This window comes from Stenella coeruleoalba (genome assembly GCF_951394435.1).
Source record: "Stenella coeruleoalba genome assembly, chromosome: 12".
NCBI classification, from domain to species: Eukaryota; Metazoa; Chordata; class Mammalia; order Artiodactyla; family Delphinidae; genus Stenella; species Stenella coeruleoalba.
Window position 1 is genome coordinate 34,870,442 of NC_137158.1, and position 23,133 is coordinate 34,893,574.

The following is a 23,133-nucleotide window of genomic DNA, read 5'->3' on the forward strand; positions in this document are numbered from 1 at the left end:
TAGCATTTTAGATGGGATAGAAACAAAATTTCAAAGCACTATCCTTGTATCAATATCTTACTGTGTCTAAAAATCTCTCTCTAAAATGCTCAGGAAGATGTTGCCTAAAACCCATTAGATACTGGAGATCTTCAAAGAGCCAGGTAATTCCAGTTTGCAAACTTTATTTTGAATTCTCTCAGAAATGAAAGCTATGTATCCTTAAATTTGGAATCATTAGCTATATGTTTTAAATATTTTAAGTATACTGAATGCTCTTTGTAAAGCACACAATCTTTTGGCATCTGTGAATTTTTAAAAAGTGTTGTATTTCTTATTCTTTGTAAGTTTATTCTTGACAAGAATTTTTTCTTTTATCCTTCTGTTGATGTTTCATAGCCCATGAAAACTGCTATTATAAAAAGACAGTGCCTTATGAACTAGTTTTATTGGTTTTGTGCTGATGTAGCAAAAACCAAATCAACTTACAAGCCTCAGCATTTTGATAAAATAAACACTGCTAAACATTGACATCCTAAATCTGTCTCATGTAACACAGAAGGAAAAGTATCTTTAATATGAGACACACACACACACACAAAAGAAAGAAATTTATTCCAGTATTTAGAGCAGCGGGGTGGGTTGTGTGAGAAAATAAGACGATTATATTTCAAACATTTAAAATATGCTTTTCCTTTACAGTGCTTTGATTTTAATATTCACTTCAAGCAATATCTCTGAGACTTGATTTATTTGTGTGACTTTATATTACTATGTACAGCCTAACTAATGATAATACTTAGGACTGTTTTTCATTTTTGCCAAAGAAGTTATTGTCTTGTTATGGAATTAAAATTCTTCTTTAAAACCATGATGTCATAAATCCTATCAGCATTTTACTCTTTACAAATCTACCTTCACTGCTAATATTTTTTTCTTATCAAGTAGCCTTAGTTTTCTCATTTGTGAAGTAAAGGAGTGAAACAAGATATTCTTTTTTTTTTCACTGATTAATTTTTTTTGTTTTTAACTTGGCTATACTCTATCTGAATAGTTTCTCTTCTATGCCCTAATTTGCCATTATCTTAATTCTTCCCTTACAGAAAATTATATTTTCTGATGCTTAGTTTATTACCTGACTTTCATTTTTCATATTCCTCTTAAATAAAACATTCTTCTGGAATGTCTTTCCTAATGAATTTGGCAACAGTGATGCACAGGGCCAAGCTGTGTCCCAATTCCTGAGTCTGTTCTGGTGTTCTATGTAGGTCCTCACTTCTCTGTATCCCTGTGGCTAGAGGACTTTCAAAGACTGTGCACATTTAGTTCAGCAGCTTAGTCTCCATCCACGATTTTATCACGTCCCTTGGCAATGATCAGTGGCTACTTCACTGAATGAAACTAACCTTAGTCTAACAGGAGAGTCAGCAGAACATAGTATACAGGTCATTCTTTCAACACGCTGCACCTTCCACCTACGATCTTTAGTTCACATTGCAACTTGGTAGATCCTTATTTCTAAATAAGTTTACATAAGCTTTCACATTCAGCATACAAATATTTGATTATTAATTTTAAATACCTGCTTACTGACCTTAAATGAGTTCTTATTCCTAATCTTTAACTTATACAGCTTCTATCTATTGATTTTAACCTTAGAGATCCTACAGTCTATTTTACCTTGAAAATGTTCAACAATTTTCTATTTTATTAGAACTAAAACTAGCTGAGGCTTCTTATTTCCTCCTTACACATTAGATCTTAGAGTATCATATCAGTATAATTCCACATGTATTTAATATAAATATTCTGAAATTAGAGGTCAAGCCAATTGCAGTGTTTTAAATTCTCTTTTATTCTACATTTCACTTGAGGTTTCCATTTTTGATATCAGATTTTTAATATGTATTTGTTCTCTGAATGCATTTTCTTTCAACAGAGTCCATTTACATTTTTTTCTTTGCATTTGTGCAGCATCTATTACCTCTCTGAAGACATTTATGCCATTTTATTTGTTTTGGTCTTTATAATTTAAGTTAGAGACTCACTGCAAGCTCTGGGTGCTTAGTTAAGTGTGAAAAACTATGAGCTTCCCTTTAGGGTGATATAGTGGGTTGTTTTGTTGGAAATCCATGATCTGTGCCTTTAGATGCAGTTGATACAGTGCAATAATTAAGACTATGAACTTGGTAGCTAATCTGCCCATGTTTGATTCCTGGTTTTGCTAGGAAGAGGCCACATGAATTTAGGCATATTATAAAGCACTCTGTGTTTTGGTTTTCTAATTTTAGAATGGGGACAAAAATACTACCACCTACTAGAAATCTTGTAAAACTTAAAAAATTTTAATACGTATAAATAATTTAGAATAATGTTCGGCACATGCTATTATATGTGCTAACTGCTATTATTACTATTATTGTTGTTATTAATATTATTAATATTATTATTGTCTCTTTAGAGCAGTCCAGTTTTGCTTAAAAATATCGTCTTGGAGGAATTCAAAGAACCAAAACAGACAGAATGCTGACTGGTCTCAACATGGGCTGTAGACTCCAACCTTTTCCTTCTGGTTTCATTATGGGCCCCGGTAGCACCACTTCCTCCAGTGCACTCTTGTTTACTTCCCAGAGAATAAAACCTCTAGTCCTTTGCTTGGGTGGGATCGAGCAGTCACCAAGCTGCTCAGAGATAGTTGTTTTTAAGACATTGTTTTCAATAAATTCTACTTTTGTTAGACGTTTGATCATTCCGGCTTTGAGAAGGATGTAGAAATGCCAATCTCAGAAACTTTTACAGGGGAGAAGGGGGTCCTAAACGTTGGTTAGCTCAGTTACAATTCATCTATCTGCTTTCCAGCTTCCAAAATTTTGTTTTTGTTGCACCCTATCCATTTCTCTTTTGCCTTGTGGTTTCATGCCATAGGAGAGGACATGTGTTCAAAGATGATATTCAACCTTCCATCTTTGCCAGAATACTCGGTGTTTCTTAAGAAAAATAAAACACAAGCACTTGGGAGTAGTATGCTCTCTTTTTAAAAAATAATTGGAGTTACAAAAATGTCTTACTACTGCATAGTGTGTTTACGTGTACTGTCTTATATGATCCTCACAAAAACCCTGTAAGTTTAGCAAAGATATTTGACTATTATGTAAACTGGAATTAAAAGATTAACTGGCTTGCATAAGGACATTATCTTCTATTAATAAGATATATAGAATTAGTGATCATTACTTCTGGCTCAGGCCTACATTATTCAGAAGTTATCTATATATTAGTTAAGTATAGGTAATCAAGTATTTATGAGTGGCCAGATTTATAGAGAAAAAAGCCTCGTATTCTTCATATTCAGCCTAAGAGTTTGTTCAGATACTTTCTTCAAATATTTTATAAGCCATCTTAGCTGCTTTAAATTTAAGGGTTTCAGTAAAATTCATGTTGTTCAGATCTTGTGTTTTTAAACCAGTGATGCACTATACCATCTTCACTACTGAAAATGATAAAAGTAATAAAATTGGCAGGCAATGCTAAAGATTAATTTTCTATTTCAACTTTCTGTAGAAGTTGTTTAAGAGTTGAATGGCATTACATACCGCACACATACACACATGCAGTCTACAAAGGTAGCAATGGCTTTTAATCTTACTTCCCATATCTTTTCTACACAGCATTGTGTTTCACAGCCATAATTGAGAGATAACTGTGCTCAGCTGGAAATTGTGGTTAAAGAATGACAGCAAAACAAGCAAGCAAGCCATATAGAATGTGTGTGAGCAGCAAGTAGTCAATATTTCTAAATTGAAATACTTATTATTTGGCTTTTTATTTTTATTATGAGAAACAAAACGATTTGGGTAACTTTTCTATCAAAACCTATTATGCCATATAGGAACAATAGAAATATTTATATTTTCTGCAGATAGGAAAGATGAGTGAACCTGTACAAAAATCATAGACAATAGATTCCAGAAAATAAGAGATACTTAAGTAATAATGGAAGGTAGGAAATGATTAATAAGGACCTACTGTATAGCACAGGGAGCTCTACTCAATACTCTGTAATGGCCTATATGGGAAAAGAATCTAAAAAGGAGTGGATATATGTATATGTGTAACTGATTCACTTTGCTGTACACCTGAAACTAACACAACATTGTAAATTAACTATACTCCAATATTTTTTTTTTAAAAGATAGGAAATGATTAGTTTCAAAATGAATATAAATAGTACCTTCTAGGAAATGCTCATAGAAATAAAAAATCAGTGCAGTAAAGTGTTCCAAGAATTTTATATAAAAATATATTTTTTAAAATCCTTATTTTGTCAGCTGAAGGTTAGTATTGTAGATTAGACTTTTCAAATGTAAAATAACTAAATTTCACATTAATGTAAAATTAAACTATACATTTGTAAAGAATATATTAGAAATATATCTTAGTTTGTTGGGTGTGGGTTCTGTTAAAAAGATTGATGTGTTTACTTCATTAACCACAGCAAAATATTAATAATGGATACATTCATGTACTGTTAAAAATGTAATTCTCTTCTTTTAAATTGTGTTGCATAATGTTTAAACTAAAATTTTCTTTTAATGTTAAAAAAGAGAAAGACGTAATTATACTATTTAAATGATTAGTGCCATTGTAAACATTATATTCTCCCTTTGTTTGGGACAAAATTACTAGTTCTCAAGTTTTTATTTAAATTAACTCTTCAGTGATGGAACATGTTATCATGAATTGAAAATCATGTAACTAAAGCAATAAAATGTATTTATTGCTAATGTTCCTATAACTAAAATAAGGCAGAGAATTTAGGAGATTTATGAACAATACAAGTAAGAATAACTTTTTGTACACTTTTTATCTCTGCTTGATTTTTGGCCTCAATGAGTACACCCATGTTATGATATTACACTATCAGTCTCCATTAAAGATGTTACATTTTAAATTGTCAAGAAATGAGCATATAATTTTGATTACATAAATTTTTAGTATTACATTTTTGGATTGTGTTTATTATCAGTCACAGATTCACTAAATCAAAAACTGTATCCAAGTTTTTTTTTTTTACATAAAATCTCTTTAATCCGCAGGTGAGCTCTGATTTTGATTCTATTTTGTATTTTGGCCTCACTTAATCCAAAACATTAGGAGGTAATGTAAAGGTAAAACATTCTTTACCTTTGAAAGGAAATGAACTTGTTCTAGCTATCCTCATTATGTTACTAATTTGGATAGCCAGATACATCTTTGCAAAAATCTCACTATTGGTCTTAATTATTCCAATAAGAATTTCATCATAGTCTTAATTATTCCTTTCATTTCCCTTTTCTACTCCTAACATTTGATTATTTTACTTGAAAACAACTGACATGCCTCCATAGCTGCCCAAATTTGTAATCATATCAATCTTATTCTGGGGGTTCTAGCCGCCTTCTTTCCCATTTTAAGCCACTGGCCTTTTAGCATGTTTTAGTGTTCACTGGAGAGCAAAGGTTTACATGTCTACCCTTTCTTAGCTCTAAAGCTACTTGTTTTTATTAAGCACTTATTGTACCTTTAGGTATTTTTTCCCCCCAAAATTAAGGTTTTTCTTCCCATTTTTTCATTGAAATAATTCCAGAATTTTTCTAATATTACTGTGTACCTACGTTTTAGTGGAAGGAGTAATATCGCATTTATGTCCTGGCACATGTAGGACTAAATGCACGCTTAAGCTGCAAAAGATTGCATATCTATTTATTTGAAAATAGTTTTGAATTTTCATGACAGAGCAACCAGTATGGTGAATATCCTTCTTGTGTTTATTGTTGCAGTATTATTTTTTGTGATTGTATAAGAATTAAACTAAGATAAAGGTTTCACAGACGAGCTTTCCATAAGCAGATGCTAACCTTTTTCCTGTTTATGTTTTACCAGTGCCTTCTGAACAAAACCCATTTCTTTCCTTTAGCAATTGATCGTACTGAAGCCCTACTGAGAATTTCCGGTTGGATGTAAAAACTCTTCTATTTTCTTGGTCCAGGAATCGTTAGTTAGTAAGACCTGAATGATTGATTTCCTGTTGTCCTGAGGCAGGTTAAAAGAAGTTCTGTGGTGTCCCGATTGTGTCTTAGCAGAAATGTAGTCATTCTTATTTGTAATATCCTTATTTGTAACAAATTCCTCTCATCTCTTCAACCTATATCTGTATGTTATCCTTGGGGGATAATGTAACATCTGTCTTATAGTCAACTGAATTCGGGGGGGGAAAAAAAACCTCTTAGTGTCCAGTGTCTGCATCTTCCAAATTTGATGTTATAGTAATGTTGAAGGATAAAATTGTACACATGAGATATTCATGTGAGATACAAACACAAAAAACCGTCCTTATTAATCTTGTTTATTTTCTCTTGTTTATTGCCTCCTATGATTTACTAGTTGTGAACTTTTGAACATCAGGACATTTTTTATACATTTGTTAAATAAATCTGCTCTATACCTGGAAATATGATGAGGAATTGCTATGAGAAATGTTTTTATACAGATTTTGATTGTTTTGTGGCTTAGTATCACTGTTATTACTAATACAGTTATAAGGTAGGATGAGCAAACTAAATATGGTCAATTTCATCTAAATATTGTAGGATCATGTGGAAACTAAGAAATGTCTTTCTTATGTATTTTATTTTTCCCCAGAAATCAAAAATCTCCACATATGACAAAATGTGGGCCTTTATGAGTAGCAGGAGGCAGTCCGTGCTCGTCAAAAGTAATGAAGAAGGAATCCAGAGAGTCCTCACCTCTGATTATGCTTTCCTAATGGAGTCAACAACCATTGAGTTTGTCACTCAGAGGAACTGTAACCTGACACAGATTGGCGGCCTCATAGACTCCAAAGGTTATGGCGTCGGCACCCCCATGGGTAGGCTTCATGTCAGCCACTTGTTCTTTGTTCATTAATCTTAGTTGCTGTGAAAATGGAAGAAAAACAATGCCTTCATATGCCATTAGGAATCTTGCTTCAAACAAATGTATCTTGCTATGTTCTGAGACTGTATAAAGTCAGGAAGATATTTGGACATCTGCTTCTAAAGGAATAAGTAACAAAAGGAAAATTGATTTCTACCAAATGGTCAGTAGACATTTTTACTGTATCAGTGTTGAAAACATCCACAACACACACACCCCGCCCCCGCAAAGGACCTTCTCAATCTTACACTTAAAAAAAGTTTTTATGAATTAAGTTTTGCAACATTATTTTTTCAGATTGGTGGCTTACGAATATTGTATTTGACTTAGTTAACTAAAAGAATGAGCCACAAATGGTTACTGTGAATAATTATCTTATTTACAAGAGGTATATGTTTATTTAAGAGGAATAGCAGACTATTTACCAGGAACATATCTAGAATATTTTACACTAGGATTGATTAGTTTTAACATTCTCTTTCTTCTATATGACAAAATTCTTTTCAATAATAATCATGGAATGAAATAATAATAATTGCCACAAAAGACAATGAAAATTTTCATTTATTGAGCTTCATATTTATGTATAATGTATATGAACATGTATATACATTCATATGATTAATGAATGTATAAATACATATTTCAGTATATATGTACATGTCATGGGCATAAAAATGGCTCCCACAAAATGTCCATGGCCTAATCCTGAGAACATAAGAATTTATTACCTTTTATGACAAAAGGGACTTTGCAGATGTGATTAAGTTAATGATCTTAAAATGGGAAGATTATCCTGGATTAACCAGGTGGGTCCAGTGTAATTGAAAAGGTCCTTAAAAGAAGGAAGCACAAGTGTCACAATTAAGAAGGTATCACAACAGAAGTAGTGAGAGAAAGAATGTGCTAGTCCACCTGGCCTGCCGTAACAAAACACCAGAGATTGGGTGCTGTAAAAATGACAGAAATTGATTTCTCACAGTTTTGGAAGCTGGAAGTCCAAGATCAAGGTACCAACAGATTTGGTGTCTGATGAGAAGCTGCTTCTTAGTTAATAGACCAGGAAGGAACAAGGAATCTATCTTGAGTCCCTTAAACAAGAGCACTAATCTCATTCATGAGGGCTCCACCCTCATGACCCAATCACACCCCACTGACCCCACCTCCAAATACCACTATACTGGGGATTAGGTTTCAATATATAAATCTTGGGGCCGCGGGACCCCATGGCAGGGAAGGGGAGGAAGAGAGAGAGAGAGAGATTGATTTGAAAATGTTACTTGGTGAACTGAAGATGGAGGAAAGGACCACAGCCTAGCAATACAGAGGACCTTTAGAAGTTAGTTTAGGAGGCAAGGAAACCAATTCTTTCCTGGAGGCCACGGAAGGAATGCAGCCCTGCAGATACCTCACTTTTAGGACTTCTGACCTATAGAACTATGGGATAATGAATTTGTGTTATTTTAAGCCCCTCAATTTGTGGTAATTTGTTATAGCGGAAATAGGAAACTGATACAATATGCAAAGAAAACAAAATAACAGATTAACATGTTTTTATTACATCTTTTTTTTTTTTAAAGAAAGGGGAAAGCACTTACAGCTACTCACTGGCTATACAGTAATGAATAATGACACTATAATTTTTCTGAGCCTTAACTTCTGCAAATTTTTAATGACTTTGTCAAAACGGATCTTCATGTATTTGTGTTTAATAAATGGTATAGTCATATTTGTCCAGGTATCATTCATAATTTTATTACTTTTAATTTTGAAAAGTTTCTTTCTAACATGTATACCATAGTTAGAAAGTTGGGCACAGATTCATAAAAATCCCATTTCATGATAAATTCCAGAAATTGCAATAGTGTCCATGTCTTTGTTTCTTTGGGATCATTTCTAACAACTTTCAAATGTCTAGGAAGTCCAAAAATTTTCCACCATAATGACTTCAAAAACTTCAACATTAAATTCTTTCATATTAGGTAAAGTTTACTCAAATTCATTATAGCTCAAAATAGTTTGAACTGACTTTGAGAGAATTTTGAGACATTCGCTCCTGTAACATTACATATTCCTGCAATTGTATAGTAGACTCAAAATAATGATTGCACGGTCATTGTGAAAGCAAAGCAAAACAAAACAAAAAAACAAGAACCTTAAGTTCTTGCTCCAAAAATATGCAAGTGTAGCTGAGCTCACATATCTTGGGGGAGTGAGCTGTATAATGAGAATTCTCCAAATTAGTTTCCAAGTGGAGTACAATGTTTATTAAAGAATAAGAAATAAATAGATGCTAATTCAAAACTCAATAAGAGTTGGGCTGTTAAAACTCAATAGTAATTGTTTAGAACCTGGATGAACAAAAGATATTTTCAAGAGAGGAATATTTTACTTTTGACATGTTTTGATTTGCCAGCGCTGGGTGACAGTTGTTGCTATTATTGTTTTAAAATTCTCTACACAAAATGAACCCCCTTTACTGTTTGCACAGGGAAAGGCCATCCAAAGCTTTGCCATTATTATGCCAATGTATGTATTAATTCAGAAGTTTTCTAATTAATTCTAATATATAAAAATGCTTGAGTTCTCATAATTATAGCTTAAGAAGCACTTCTTTTCAAAATGCTTTAAATTATACTTATATTCACAGTAAGGCTTGAGTTTATTGCCACAGTTTTGTGTTGATGGAGTGTTCAAATCCTGGCATACTCCATAGTTAGATCCCATATGGCTCTTTGCCTAAGAATTACCTAAAGAACTCAACAACTTCATGAGTTGATGTACCATTTATTCAGAATTTGTGATGAGTAACTTTGATAACTTTTCAAGCGTACTTGTACTCATTTATGAAAAGTTATATGAACAAATTTATGTTTTAGAAAAGAGGCTGATAATATGCTCTAAAGTATCATCATGTAGTATTTTGCACACTGATATTCTAGATTTAGCCTTGTCAATGTGATCTTAGACAAGTGACATGAAATTTATAGCTTCTAAATTTCTTTCTTTTTTTTTAATTAGTAAAATTACAGGGTGAAACTAGGAACACCTAAGGTCTATTTAATGCTAAACATAATAATGTTTCAGATAATGTACTTGACAGAGTCCCAGAGTTTGATTTAAAGTGGGCTAGAAACTACGTGGAGAAATATGATTAGCTGATGTTTTCAAACAAATTTTAAAAATCAAACACCTTCTTAAACACTTATGAGAGGAATGGAAGCAGTGATTTGATAGGTTCCCATTGCCTCACAGTTTCATTTGGAAAGAGCTGAAGAAAATAAATGCATTTTTCAGTGTTGTTTCTGGAAGGAGTGAGATTCCTATGTATCCTTACCCTCCTCTTTTAGTTTACATTGCGTGGAAGAGGGCAGAGATTTTTGTCTGTTTGTTGTTGTAAGCCCACACAACAATAGTGCCTGCACTCTGTGGACCCTCAATTATTTGTTCAACAAATGAACTCTACATATGAAAATATGATGGTGCAGCAAGATTTATAAATACAGAAAACAACTTTTGGAGCTAAAGATCAGCATGGCATCTTACATTACTCAATGCGATGACCTCATTAAACAAACCTGAGTGACTGAGGGTAGTGAGAATTGAATAAGATTTGGGGAGGATGTTTGAGGACTTTAGAGTATAGCACAGATATTCTTCATTAATATTAGTTACATAATAGCACCCATAATTTCAAAATTTCTAGAATAAAGAAATTTGACTTATACTTAATATAAAACCTTAACTTGATGGGGTTTTTTGGTTTGTTTGCTTTTTTGTGTTGTAAATACAATGTACCAACGTACCAGGAATGTCTCTTATCATATTGTTTTGCTTTGAGGAAATGCTTGTTACGAATAAATCAAAATAGTATATTATATAATTCTCAAAACTCCCTGAGATATTTCAGATGTGAAAGCTATTTAAAAAAAGAAAGATAACAGTTAAATCAGTTCTAGGGAAGCTGTTACAGTTTCCTGGAAACATACAAATAGCAATTTTTGTTTTCTCCCTACCCCTGACACTGTTTACTGAAAGATATTGACTTACAGGGAAAATATAAAACAATTCAAAATATTAATAAATGTATAAACTATATAACTTTTTAAATGAAGGAAAATACTGGGCACAGCATTTGGAATTTCTATTTCTTCTCATTTTAAGCTTATCTTATATATGAGAGAAGGAAACAAATTAAACTATAAGCCTTAGGGTGTAGTTTTTTTTTCCTTTTATCTGTTCAACTCAGCTGATCAGATCCACTTTTGCCTTCTGAAGAAAGCGTAGTTATTGCAGAAAATAGTCATTGATACAGGCAAGGTCACTTGCATGAGAAACTTAAGAAATCAAGTTGAATTATATATCTAAGTGGAATCATTTCTTCGTAGTGTGTAGTTAGTTTGGTATAATAGTGTAATAAATTCATGTTTTCATTAAAATGAATTTTTAAAAATTAGGTAATAGCACATAATAAATTTCTTTTATAGGACTTTCTTGGACTTTTAATGTAAAATTATCAGTACATATTAATAAAAATTCAAAGCATCTAATAATACTTTGGCATAGCAAAATTATAGACTAGGAAGAATATTTTACCATATTCTTCTTTATTTTCATTGCCAAATAATATTGAATTTAAATTTATTAAAATGTCTCATTACTAAAAGTTGCTTAACACATTTAACATACATTTTGTTTCTAGCCAAATTCTGAATGAGATAAATTTGAACATAATAATTTAAATTTGAAGGGATTAATATTCAAACCACTCACCTGTAGGTATTGCAATATAATTTTTGTTTCTCTTGTTCAGATAGTTTTCTTCTGTTTGACTTGATAGTATTGTTCTTAACTTTAGTAAATTATATTTTATTCACTCATAACATAGTATAAAATTAAAATGATTTTGAGTATCCAATACATTATAAGTCTTAACTCAGATAACTTCATCAAAGAAGTATAATCTAGAAAGAGGCATTTCACACTTTACCCCCTCAAATATGTCTGAGAAAAAAACTTCAGGCAGTAATTTATGATTTACTATGTCATAGCTCTGCCAACAATATGGCTTTCATCAGTTATTACTTAGTCATTAATAAATGCAATGACATGCAACTCTAGAACTTGAATGAGATTCTGACTTACCATAAATATTCAACCAACATCATAACCTGCATTTCTCAACTAGTTAATTAGCATTTGCCTTTTATATCATCTTTTTCAAGCATATTGACAATTTTTTGTAATATGTCATTTTTACTTAGTTTTAAAATTTTGTTTAATTATAAGCCAAAAAATAAAAAATAATGCACTTAGGTGTGAAAAAGTAAAGGTTATTTGAGTCTCTTTCCCAGCAAGAGTTAAGGAGATGAATCTATTCAAAGCAGAGCAATATAGGCTCGGGTTCTGGAAATTTAGATCAGTTCCAGAAATTCCCCAGGATTTTGAGTTTATACCTGCAGAAGCCATAAACTGATATGAAAATTCTGTCTTTATTAATACTGCAAATGTGATCAAGGAGAGGAACTCCCTTTGCTTTGCTTTTATTGTTGCTCAGATTTTTAGATATTGTCATAGAGGTGTATGTGGTTAAGTGCAGGAGGGTAAACAGAAATACTATGTCTCTTTTGGAGTGAATATTCAGAAATATTTCAAAAATTATACATATTTTTCTTTCTTCCCCCAGAAGTCCATGCGTCCTTTTAACCTGCTAGGCCTCCTCCTGTGTGATACATCTAGGGGCCTGCCATCACCCTTCATCACTCTGAGTGTGATGATTACTGCCCAAACTGTTGTGAAATCACTGAATGACTCAGATATAAGCTATTTAATTAGGGAAGCTCTGTTTACACAAAAATACCTTAGTGGAGCAATCAACAATGATGTGAAGGTAAATGCTAAATAAGCATAGACTGGTTTAATTAAGCTTGCGGTGACATTAAATCCCTTTCGTAGTTTTCCTGACTGCAGCAATGTTATTTTAATGTGATATTTACTGTATGGTAGATTTTTGAAATTGTAGGTGTTCTTACTCATAATACATTAACTGAACTTCCTTTTCATTCATTAGAATTTTTAACAACAACTGGATGGGGTAAAGCAAAAAAAGCAAATCACAGCAGTTTTCATTAAGGAATATTTAAAATGTGTGAGCAATTGCAGTCTTACCTTTTAATTCACCATAGGTGATAATCTATTTTAGCCGAACAGGGAGCGTTTCTACTTAATGGCATTTTCGGCTGCCTTGCCTCCCTTCTGACCATCCATACTAAAAGCCTTCTTGGCTTCTGTCTTTGGAATGTTGAGTGCACAGGGCGCTTTGAGGGCTAGGCAGACTCAGCAGTCCATGAGCTGGTAGGAAAACAGCAATCTAGAAAAAAATCCATTAGGGCCAGTTGCTGTTATTTTGTTTTGCTGTGTTCAATTTGGTAGAAATATTGTAAAGTGTCTGAAGGGTCCCATTAAAACTATTTCTGTTTTTAACAATGAGCTAGTGGCACACTTCATTCATTTATTGGTGCCTCCCAACTTTAATAACATATGGGGAGCACGAGTCAGCTGAAAAGGGGACGGAGGAAATTCTGCTCATGTCTGTGCCTATCGTCCAAGATGCTAAAATTTTCTATAATCTTATGTATCCTCATCTTACTTCTGGGATTAAATCAGTAGTAGGTTTCAAACAGTCCATGAATAATTATATCTGTGAACAAAATCCAAATTAAATTACTTACATCATAGAGAACTACTAAATACGTGTAATACATGAAGAATGTAATAGGCAGTGTAGAGGTGAAGTAAAGATGAATGTAAAGAGTATATTTATAAATCCTTTATAATACTAAGGTTAAATTTAATGACAATTTTATCAGACACAAAATTGTTATATACATTTTTCTTGTATTATATTTACTTATGTAATTATAAATAAGATGCATTCTTGCTTCATAACTGGATTTTAATGTTACCTTTATAAACTAATTTACAAAATATTTTATATTAATGAATACAAAATAGCTGTAGCCCTATTAGTAATTCTTAAGTAAGTTTTATCTCATTATAATGCCCTTACACATAATCAGCCTAAAGTAAAAAATGTTACAATAGGTTGTATCATGGACTCTTTATGGTAGAAGGATACCACATTGACATATGAACAATGTGAAATTTCATTCTTCACTTCTATTTTCTAATGTTAAATGCATGAGATCTCACTGCTTCTTCATTTCTTGTTATTTGATAAAGTGAGAGATGTAGAATTGGTACTGAGGGAGAGGTTGTTTATTTAAGGCAGATGTTGGTGTTTATAAAAATAGAAATCAGTATGAAAAGCATGTTTTTTCCCTGTTTTGCTCACCATCCATTTCTAGAATTCCCAATTCATCATATAATAAGTACTGTAATATTCATCATTATAGATGGATAATATTGCTGGCCTTCAGTTCTTCAGCTTTACAGAAATGAATGAATACATTTGTCTTGATTAGTTGAACATAATGCACAAAAATTGATGCAAATTATTCATCTTTCTGCAGGTCAAACCTTCCATTAAAATGCATTCTATTTTTTTCATTGCATAGGCAGCATAATTTTAATGCTGGTGAAGTAATTTTGCAAGTCTAAATCGAGATCTAATAATTTTCAGAGCCTGAATTAAACAAACAAAAAAAAGCACCAAATTACCCCTGTAGAAGCTGTATTTTCCTGGCATATTTGTTAAAGTCTTAGATTTCATGTCACTGAAAACAGATGAGTCTCAGTAGGCTATGCCTGCTCCACAGACATCATCAACAGACTCTGCAGGCTAGAATCTAGGAAGCGTCCACAGGGAATTTGATGAATTGCGAGCACCAGTGCGAGCAGCCTTCATGAATATTGTAAATGCTGATGAAATGGTACCTAAACAATGAATAAATGGATAATTCTCATGAAAACAGAGTGAGTTCCGATAGACTTTATATGCAAACATTAGAACATTAATTCATTTTGTTTGTGTCTTGTGGTGATTACTCCAAGGCCATGGGTTCAAATCCCATTATAGATTAGTTAGCCAGAATGACTGTGCCAGACTGTCATCCTTTGGTTAGCAAGACTAAGTAAGATCAATGAATCACTCGTATTGGGGAAAAAATAGTCAAAACATAGTGGTGAAATGTATAAGCACTAAATTCTGAAGATGAACGCCTTGCGTTTGCTGGCCCTCATGTGAAGGCATATTCTTATCATGCTCTATAGAATATGTGGCCTTTGTAGACAGATGACTTATGTGCAAATCTTAGTTCCACCTGAGTGTCCTAGGTGTCCTAAGTGAAGTTACTATGCCTCCCAGAGACTCAGCATTCTTATTGGTAAATGGATAGAATCATGTCTACATAATTAGATTGCAATAAGGATTAAACATCAAATTTATAGTATTTGGATCAGAACATATGCACCACAAATAATTCTGAAGGACTGTTCTGAAGAAGTATTTTATAATAAGTAAAATGATGTATTTGTGGTTTTTAAGTCATTTGCATTTTACCCTTTTTCTCTCTATTCTTTATATTTTTAGTAATATTGAATGTATTGTAGGTAAGACGTATTGTTAATATGATCCATTCCTAACTAATTAGAAATCATTTCCTATGGAACCCAACCAGGATTTTATCATCAGCCAATCAGTATATTGTATTTAAATAACCATGATTTGGTTACTTAGAAAGTTATTGACATCTATTATAAAGATGAGACAATTTCTATTGTTGGGCATTATAGAAATAAAGTTTTTCCTTCTCTGAACATTTCCTGAATGTTTAGTAAACAGAGTCCAAGACATATTCAGAGATTATCTCTGAAGACATGTATGTTTCCTTTTAATTTTGTCAATCTATAAGAAATTTTATCACTCTTCAACCTGCTTGGATCTGTAAAATAATGATCATTAAATATACATCATCCCCTTTCTTAAGGAGATAGACTTGGGAAAACAACTTTAACATCAAATAGAGAAAATAGAATATTGAACACAAACAAGTAGTCTGTTATTTAATGTAGGGACTCAGAGTGGTAGAATTCACTGAGAACCAAAGTTCAGTTAGACCAAATTGAAAAAGGGACTTGAGCTCTACCTTAAAGGATGGGTACTTTACTCTCCTGAAAAAGTTATTCTCTCTCCCAATTTTGGGATTCTTGAAGATTAAGTAGATTGAGGATTTTATTTAAAATGGTCCAACTTTTATAATTCATTCATTAAAGTTTAATATTGGACTTGGGAAAAAACACAATAGCAAAGAAACTATTCCTGACATTTCCACTCTTACTGCTCTTCAAATGATTATTATGCAGATGAAAAATTGTAAGAAAAACAGCGTTTCTAGAATGAAACTATTTCTGTTTTCATATTTTGTGTCAGCGTTGCATGATTTAATACCCAGAGAAGAAATGTGACTACAAATCTACTTCACCAGCCGCTTTTAACTAATATGTATGAAATACGTAAGAACCAGTGAAAATAGTTTACTGTTTCATTATGTGCTGATAACATTTGCCCTTCTTATCCTTTTTCACATAAGTCAAAGAATATTCAGAATATGAATAAAAGGCAAATGGCTAAAATACATAATCTATAATATGAATTTTTTATTGATACATTTTGTATACCTCATATAACCATCTCCTTTTGTGATCTTAGATACTTAAATTTCCTCCTGAGGATTCTACAACTATTCCTTTAAGTAGAATGCATTCAAGTTACTTTTCTATAGAGGTCATAACACTTTGAATTTTAACGTCTACAACAAAGAAAGAAACCTCAACCTCTATCCAATTTAAGCCAGTTATAGATTTTGAATATAAGTACTTAAAATTTCTTTAAAAATTACTGTATATTAAATGTCCTGGGTGGTACATACACTTGATGTCTATATACATTTGCTCTGTAAATCCATGTAGTCTCTACTTCATAGCTTTTTATCTCTCTTCTCTTATTTCTACATTAACAGTGTCATTTATATTTGGTTCCATTCCACCGTGACATCCTGAAGTTAGTTCTATCCTCTATTATCATGAAGAAATGAACAAAGTGGGTGGGATGCTCTTACTATCATTTTCCTTTCTCATATATACTTTTCTAAACCAATACTGCAAATAGAAAGAAAAATAGAGGAAAAGCAGGTGAAAGGCAGCCAAAGAGAAAGAAGACTTATTGTCCCTACTCTTCTTTTCAAAGTTATGAAGTCTTTTTTGTGTACCTGATCAGCAGACTAAGATAGTTCCATCTGTCACGTGGTTCTGCAATATGGTGTTCTTTATTATAATGATCCTCAAACTTGTAAAGGTTATTCAACATATGTGTTTTGTGTTGCAGTGAAAACTCTAGGAGGGCAGGGCTCCTATTACATTGTTCATCACTATATGCCTAGAATCTAGCACCTGTGTATGTATATCTAATAATTAATAGTAAAAAAAAAAGATACATGCATGGTCCTTGCCCTTGGGACGCTCATATCAATCTAGTAGGAAAAGATATATAGCAAAACATTGGAATATGATGCACCAAATGTTGTACTAGACTATCTGCAATGTGCTATGGCACCAAAGAAGAGGGATCCTGTGTATCTCTGTGGCAGCCAAGGAAAAGTGTGCAAAGATCATTGGAGGAAGTATGGAAACAGGATTCTCCAGGCAATGGGAAATACAACTTTGTAGTTTGTATTGCTGGCATGTTAGGTGTGAGGAGAAGAGGATAAAGTCCGAGAAGCTTGTGATATGTTGGAGAAAGGGGTTGTACGACATCTTTAGGAATTGAGGTTGTATTCTATAGCTTTAGAGCACCATTAAAAAAAATTTAAGCAGGAAAATGATGTTCATAAATTTCCAATGTGGAAAGATTACTAGGTATCATGGAAGACTGATCAATTTAGCTCTCATTTACCATTCTGTGATTAAATGTTATGGGTTGATAATTTGTTTTCAAGATGAGATTAATCTCCTTTAATTTTTATGATTATCACTCATGGATTCCTTATTCTCCTATCACATTGAGATTTTTCGATAGAATACCTTCAAAAGAAAATACAAAGAGTGATGACAGTAACTTCACACCAGTTTAGCTTTTATGTAATAGGAAATCTGAAATGGACCCCATGGAGTGTTTAGTTGCTACATATATTAAATGCTTCATTTGAAATAAATGTATTATAGTTATTAGATATAGATTAGATAAAGATATATAGTTTGGGTTCATAAGAAATGACTGAGGGTAAAATTGCAGGCATGTATGACCAACTGTTAAGTAATTAATATTTTATTTATGCATGTATTCATTCCAGAAATATTGTCTTCACTGTGTGCCAGGTGTTATACTAAGAAAGGAAATACAACACTGTCCTTATGAAATTTACAGCCTGTTAGGTTAAATGAGCATTAAACAAATAGTCACAGAAATTATTTTTTAGTTACAAACTGAGATAAGTTCTATAGAGGAAAATAACAATGATGCTTGGTATTGTATAACAGCATTGTTGACTGAATACGGCATGAAACTGGAAAATAGCAATTTAAAATGGAATCTGAAACGTAAATATAAAATTTGACTTAGCACTTCTTAAAAACAAATATGGGAGAGACAGTGTCCTAAGAGATAATAAAACCCATCTTTCACTGAGAAAAAGGCTCTAAGAAAATGTGGTCTGGTTCCAATTTTATTGGAAGATTTTATCATGGAAATAATGGTAAAAAGAGATAAAGCTCTATAAGTACCCAAAATATGTTGTGCATTTAGGGCACCCAGCACTCATCTCAGCATAGGAAGCAGGGAACCATTTCATAAAATATAACATTGCCAGCAGCACTGTAATTTAAGAAAGAAGGTTGATGGCTCCAGCAGATAGCCTCAGATCTTTTGTGCTCGCAGGTCTTTTACTTATTAAGGCACTGGCCAAGGCCACTGACAGTTGATATAAGTGCAATGACGGCATAAAACTTTATAAACTTATTTGTCACCCAAACTTATTCTAGATGGTTAACACTAAAAGTGTGAAACAAGTCTGTTTATGAACTCTATTTGTTCTACTGAATTTAATAAGAACCTGAGAAGGTGTCAAATATCAGAAGTTCTGCCTTAACATATTTTGACTATATCATAATGGATATATCATAATGGATTCAGTGTTTCATTCAAAAAGCATTTGTTTAATGCTTATTGTGTGATAGGCGCTGTGCTAGATGCTGGATGAAATAAGATGAATAATGGATGGTTGATTACCTATAACTGATAGGTAGTCTGATTTTTAAGTCATTATTTAAAGGGCTTCAAGTATTTGGGTATGTGTCTTAGAAACATTTATCAGATTAAACACTTTCAAAGAAGAGGAATAATTAAGGAATTATTGAAGCTTTTTGAGGCAAATCATTGATATAATATACACTTAGTGATTATAGTATAGTCACATACCCACAAGACGTGTAAGTTACTATTCTTCAGAAAGTGCAAGAAAGTATACTTGGAGAAATGACAAGCTAGAGGAAACTTAAAATTATGAGTAGTCTACCTCGTAAAAATATCTTCCCAGACCCAAAGAAAACAAACACCAGGATGTTACCTAATTCTCTGTCATACACAGCACATAATATCATCATGATGAGCTGAAATAACTATGAAATATAAAACAAAGGAAATTAAAGTTCTTTAGGAAGTGGGCAGTGGGGATTTGTCATTATAAGTAACGGAAATACTTAGCCAGCCTCTTAGAATTTTAACGAAATATTTAAAGGATTTGGGTGCTATTAGGAAAAACAAAAGCTGTGTATTTTCCCTCAAAATTGGTTTCATCAGTTTTGATATACAAATATATTTAAATAATAACTCTTGTAACTTTTGTCCCTCAGAAGTATTTTGTAAAGAGACTTAAAAGCTGGGCATGAAGACATGTCTTAAAGTAAGTACTGTGATGCGAATTCTTACGAGCTGATGCTCATGATGCATATGGAGCTAATAGATGAAAAAGGACGTGCAAAAAATCTGCTACTTGATCAGCAGTGCTGTGATAATGTGTAACTTCAAAGCTAAGCAGGGACAAGCAGGAGATCTAACAAGAAACAACTTATTTTTGACAGAGAGAGCTGATGCAGTAAGAGTAGTAATTATTGTTATCTAAGGCAGTGCTTTTCAAATTGAGGTTAAAATAAAATAATTGACAGGGACATTAATAGATATGAATGAAAAAGTTCTTCCACTAAAAATAAATTTAATCATTTAAAATATATTTTTTAACTTTTTCCTTTGATGGAGAGATGGAAACCTTTTATTTTGTTAACGTATAATGTGAATTTACAAAAGATATATTTGTTATGGAGTATTCTTCAAGCTTATCTGACCAATGAATTCTTTAAAAGTGAAACACAGAAGTACATTTCCCAAAAAGAGAAGTGTGTGGGGAAAATCCAGTTTAGGAAATATTGGTCTAATGAGATTTAGAAAGAGATATTTATAGAAAGCAAGAGCGATTTTTTTTCCTGACCTTTGTAATTGATTAAAGCATGCAAAGCTTGATTTGAAAGTAAGGAAACTTCTGGCAGTATGGATGGGATATCTCCAGTGTGTGTATGGATAATGTGATTTATTTCACTAAAGCATGGTAAGTATTAGACTTGTTGTGCAACCTTTAAAGAAAAGCTATTTATCAATCACTAAGCCTCCTCAAGAATTAAACGTAATGCTAACTCCATTTCCTTTATCATTTCTGTATTATCTAGATGTACTGAATAGGATAAGGAAAATGTTTGGTACATACTTAAATTGGTGTGTTTGTAAAGAGCATGAAAAGGACAATCAAATGAGCAAATGAATAAACTATGTGTAGTAGATGTAGACATTAGAACCAAGTATGTATAATGATGTGTGTATTCCATTCTATAAGTAAGAAACATCAAATGACAGAAAGCAAGGGGAGGAGGGAGGGGATGTGGGAGAGGAGGGAGGGAAAAGAAAAGAGAAGGGGAGGGGAAGGAAAGGAAAGAGAGGAAAGGAAACAAAAAGAATGTACGAAAAAGAAGGAAGGAAAGGTAACAAGGAAGGTAGGGAAGAGGAAGGAGGGCAGAAAGTAAGGAAGAGAGGAGTCAATTCAATTTAATAAGCCCAGCAAGTTGGCTCTGAACTACTTGGTGAGATTTGTATTAATTGTTTATAACAAATCATAGTTTATTTTCCTAAGGAGCTTTTAGTCAATTTGTTGGGAGGAATGTTAATGAAATTATAATTTTATGTAAAATTCTTTGATCTATGTAAAATTCTTTGATCTATGTAAAATTTAACATTTAGGGACATTTGGAGATGAATTTTTTTATCGAGGAAATTCTGAACAGGTGCATTTGTAGGTTTTATTTATGCCCACACATATACTGCTGCTGTATATCACTCGAAACTGCCTTTATGCCTCCTTCAAGTGTTCTTCTGAGCCCCACGTCTTATGCATCTGATACATCAAGGGACTTCACTATGTCTTTCTTTCTCCCTCCCCCCTCCCTCTCTTTCTTCTTTCTTTCTTCCTTCCTTCCTTCCTCCCTCCCTTTCTCTCTCTCCCTCTCTCTCTGTCTCTTTCATGTAAGCGAGAACCTTTTTTATCTGGTGAATGGGATCTTTCTGCAACTTGAAAAAAAGATCATTTTTAAAACACAATCGTTCCTTACTGTTAGTATGGAGCATGTGTTTAAACAACCAAAGAAAGTCTCACTGTGAGCAAGAATACAAATGAAACTAAAACCAGAGATTGCATAGTGAAAATCAAAGAGCTAAATTCAGTTTTAAGAGGTGTTTGCCTTATCCTGCATGATGTTTTTTAAAAGTAATTTATTTGTGAAAATTTTAATGTAGAAAATTTTAGACAAAATATCTCCTGGGATATAATTAAAGTTAAAATGTCTGGTAACCCTGTGTTGAAATTCTCACAGATTTTTAATAAAACTGGAACTGAAAATTATCTTTTCACATTGGATGTTATAATTTTTCAGATACTTTTGTCTAGCTTGTTTCTTCACCCATTTATGGTTACCTATTTGTCCCCTTAAGCATTTGAGGATTGACTTTTAGATGCAATAGGATATGTTATAATAGACATGTTTACAATTTCCTCAGCCGTTTTCTAATCAAAGTTAGGGTCCTCTTGCAAAAATACTCATCTTCCTTGGAGGCAACCTTATGGTGCGTTAACCCCAGCTTCTCCCAGGTGCCACTCAATGCCCTCATAGTTCTTGGCTTGCCAGCATGTAGTTTGAGGCTGGGTTCATATTCGGGCAAAAGTTAGACTCTATCTATCTAACTAAAGGCTGTTCACTTCATTAGAGCTAAGCGCATGGCTATTCATGTCACAGAGAAGATTAAAGATACTTTTATTCTTTGATCTCAATATGTCCTTGAGATTTTTCAAATAGATAAAGTTTCAAACCACTTTTGACTTTAACTAGTACCTGCTAGAAATGTGTCCCAAGGAGCAGCAAATGATGTACCAAAGAAGTAATCATTCATTATTTATTTTTTTTTTAAATGAATCAATGACAGAATGACAAATAAAGCATGGCAATGATTTAGTGTCATTGATTATATTATCTGTATTATTTCACCCTGTTAAAAACCTCAAAATGAGGTGTATTAATTTTGTAGCTTTGATTCAAACCAAATTCTACTTACGTATTATTATGTTTACACTGGAAAATAAGTGTGAGGAGGTTTGCTAGCAATAGGACATTTTCATATTTACAGTAAGTGCTGGAAATAGGAAACTCAACCAGCAAGGAATCAAGATGTTTCCATCATTTGTTGAAAAGTGGGTTGCTTTCATTTGTCTGTGCCTTATTTTGAGAATGAAGTAGAGAATATGGTGTCTGAAGATACTGAATAAACATCCTAAAGCAATTCAGTGTGTTTGGTGAGTTGACAATAAATAATATTCTTTCAATTTTTCTCAGGATGAGAAATGACCTGCCTCAAAATATTACTTAGGTAGATCAAGAATTTTTCATATTTCAAAGTCTACTTTTCATGTCACTTTCCCCCCAACATTTGCTTATAATTATACCTCCAGGCCACATTTTTATATTAGTCACCTGTGGTCATTTTCATAAGTACTATCAGTATAAAATTTGTTTCAGATACTATGTTTCTAATTGAAGGATATATTTGATAAACTACAGATCTTCTTAAAATGATTTTTTTTCCTCAATCAA

General features: G+C 32.7%; 1 protein-coding gene across 7 annotated transcripts in view; it reads left to right on the plus strand.

Moving 5' to 3' along the window:
- The window catches only part of GRIK2 (glutamate ionotropic receptor kainate type subunit 2), a 641,759-nt gene that overhangs the window by 600,215 nt on the left and 18,411 nt on the right, over nucleotides 1-23,133 (plus strand). For all 7 annotated transcript variants that reach the window (XM_079938731.1, XM_079938723.1, XM_079938728.1 and 4 more), the window contains one exon: nucleotides 6,661-6,886. In XM_079938731.1, coding sequence (XP_079794857.1) covers nucleotides 6,661-6,886 — 226 coding nt within the window. The remainder of the gene's footprint in view (nucleotides 1-6,660; nucleotides 6,887-23,133) is intronic.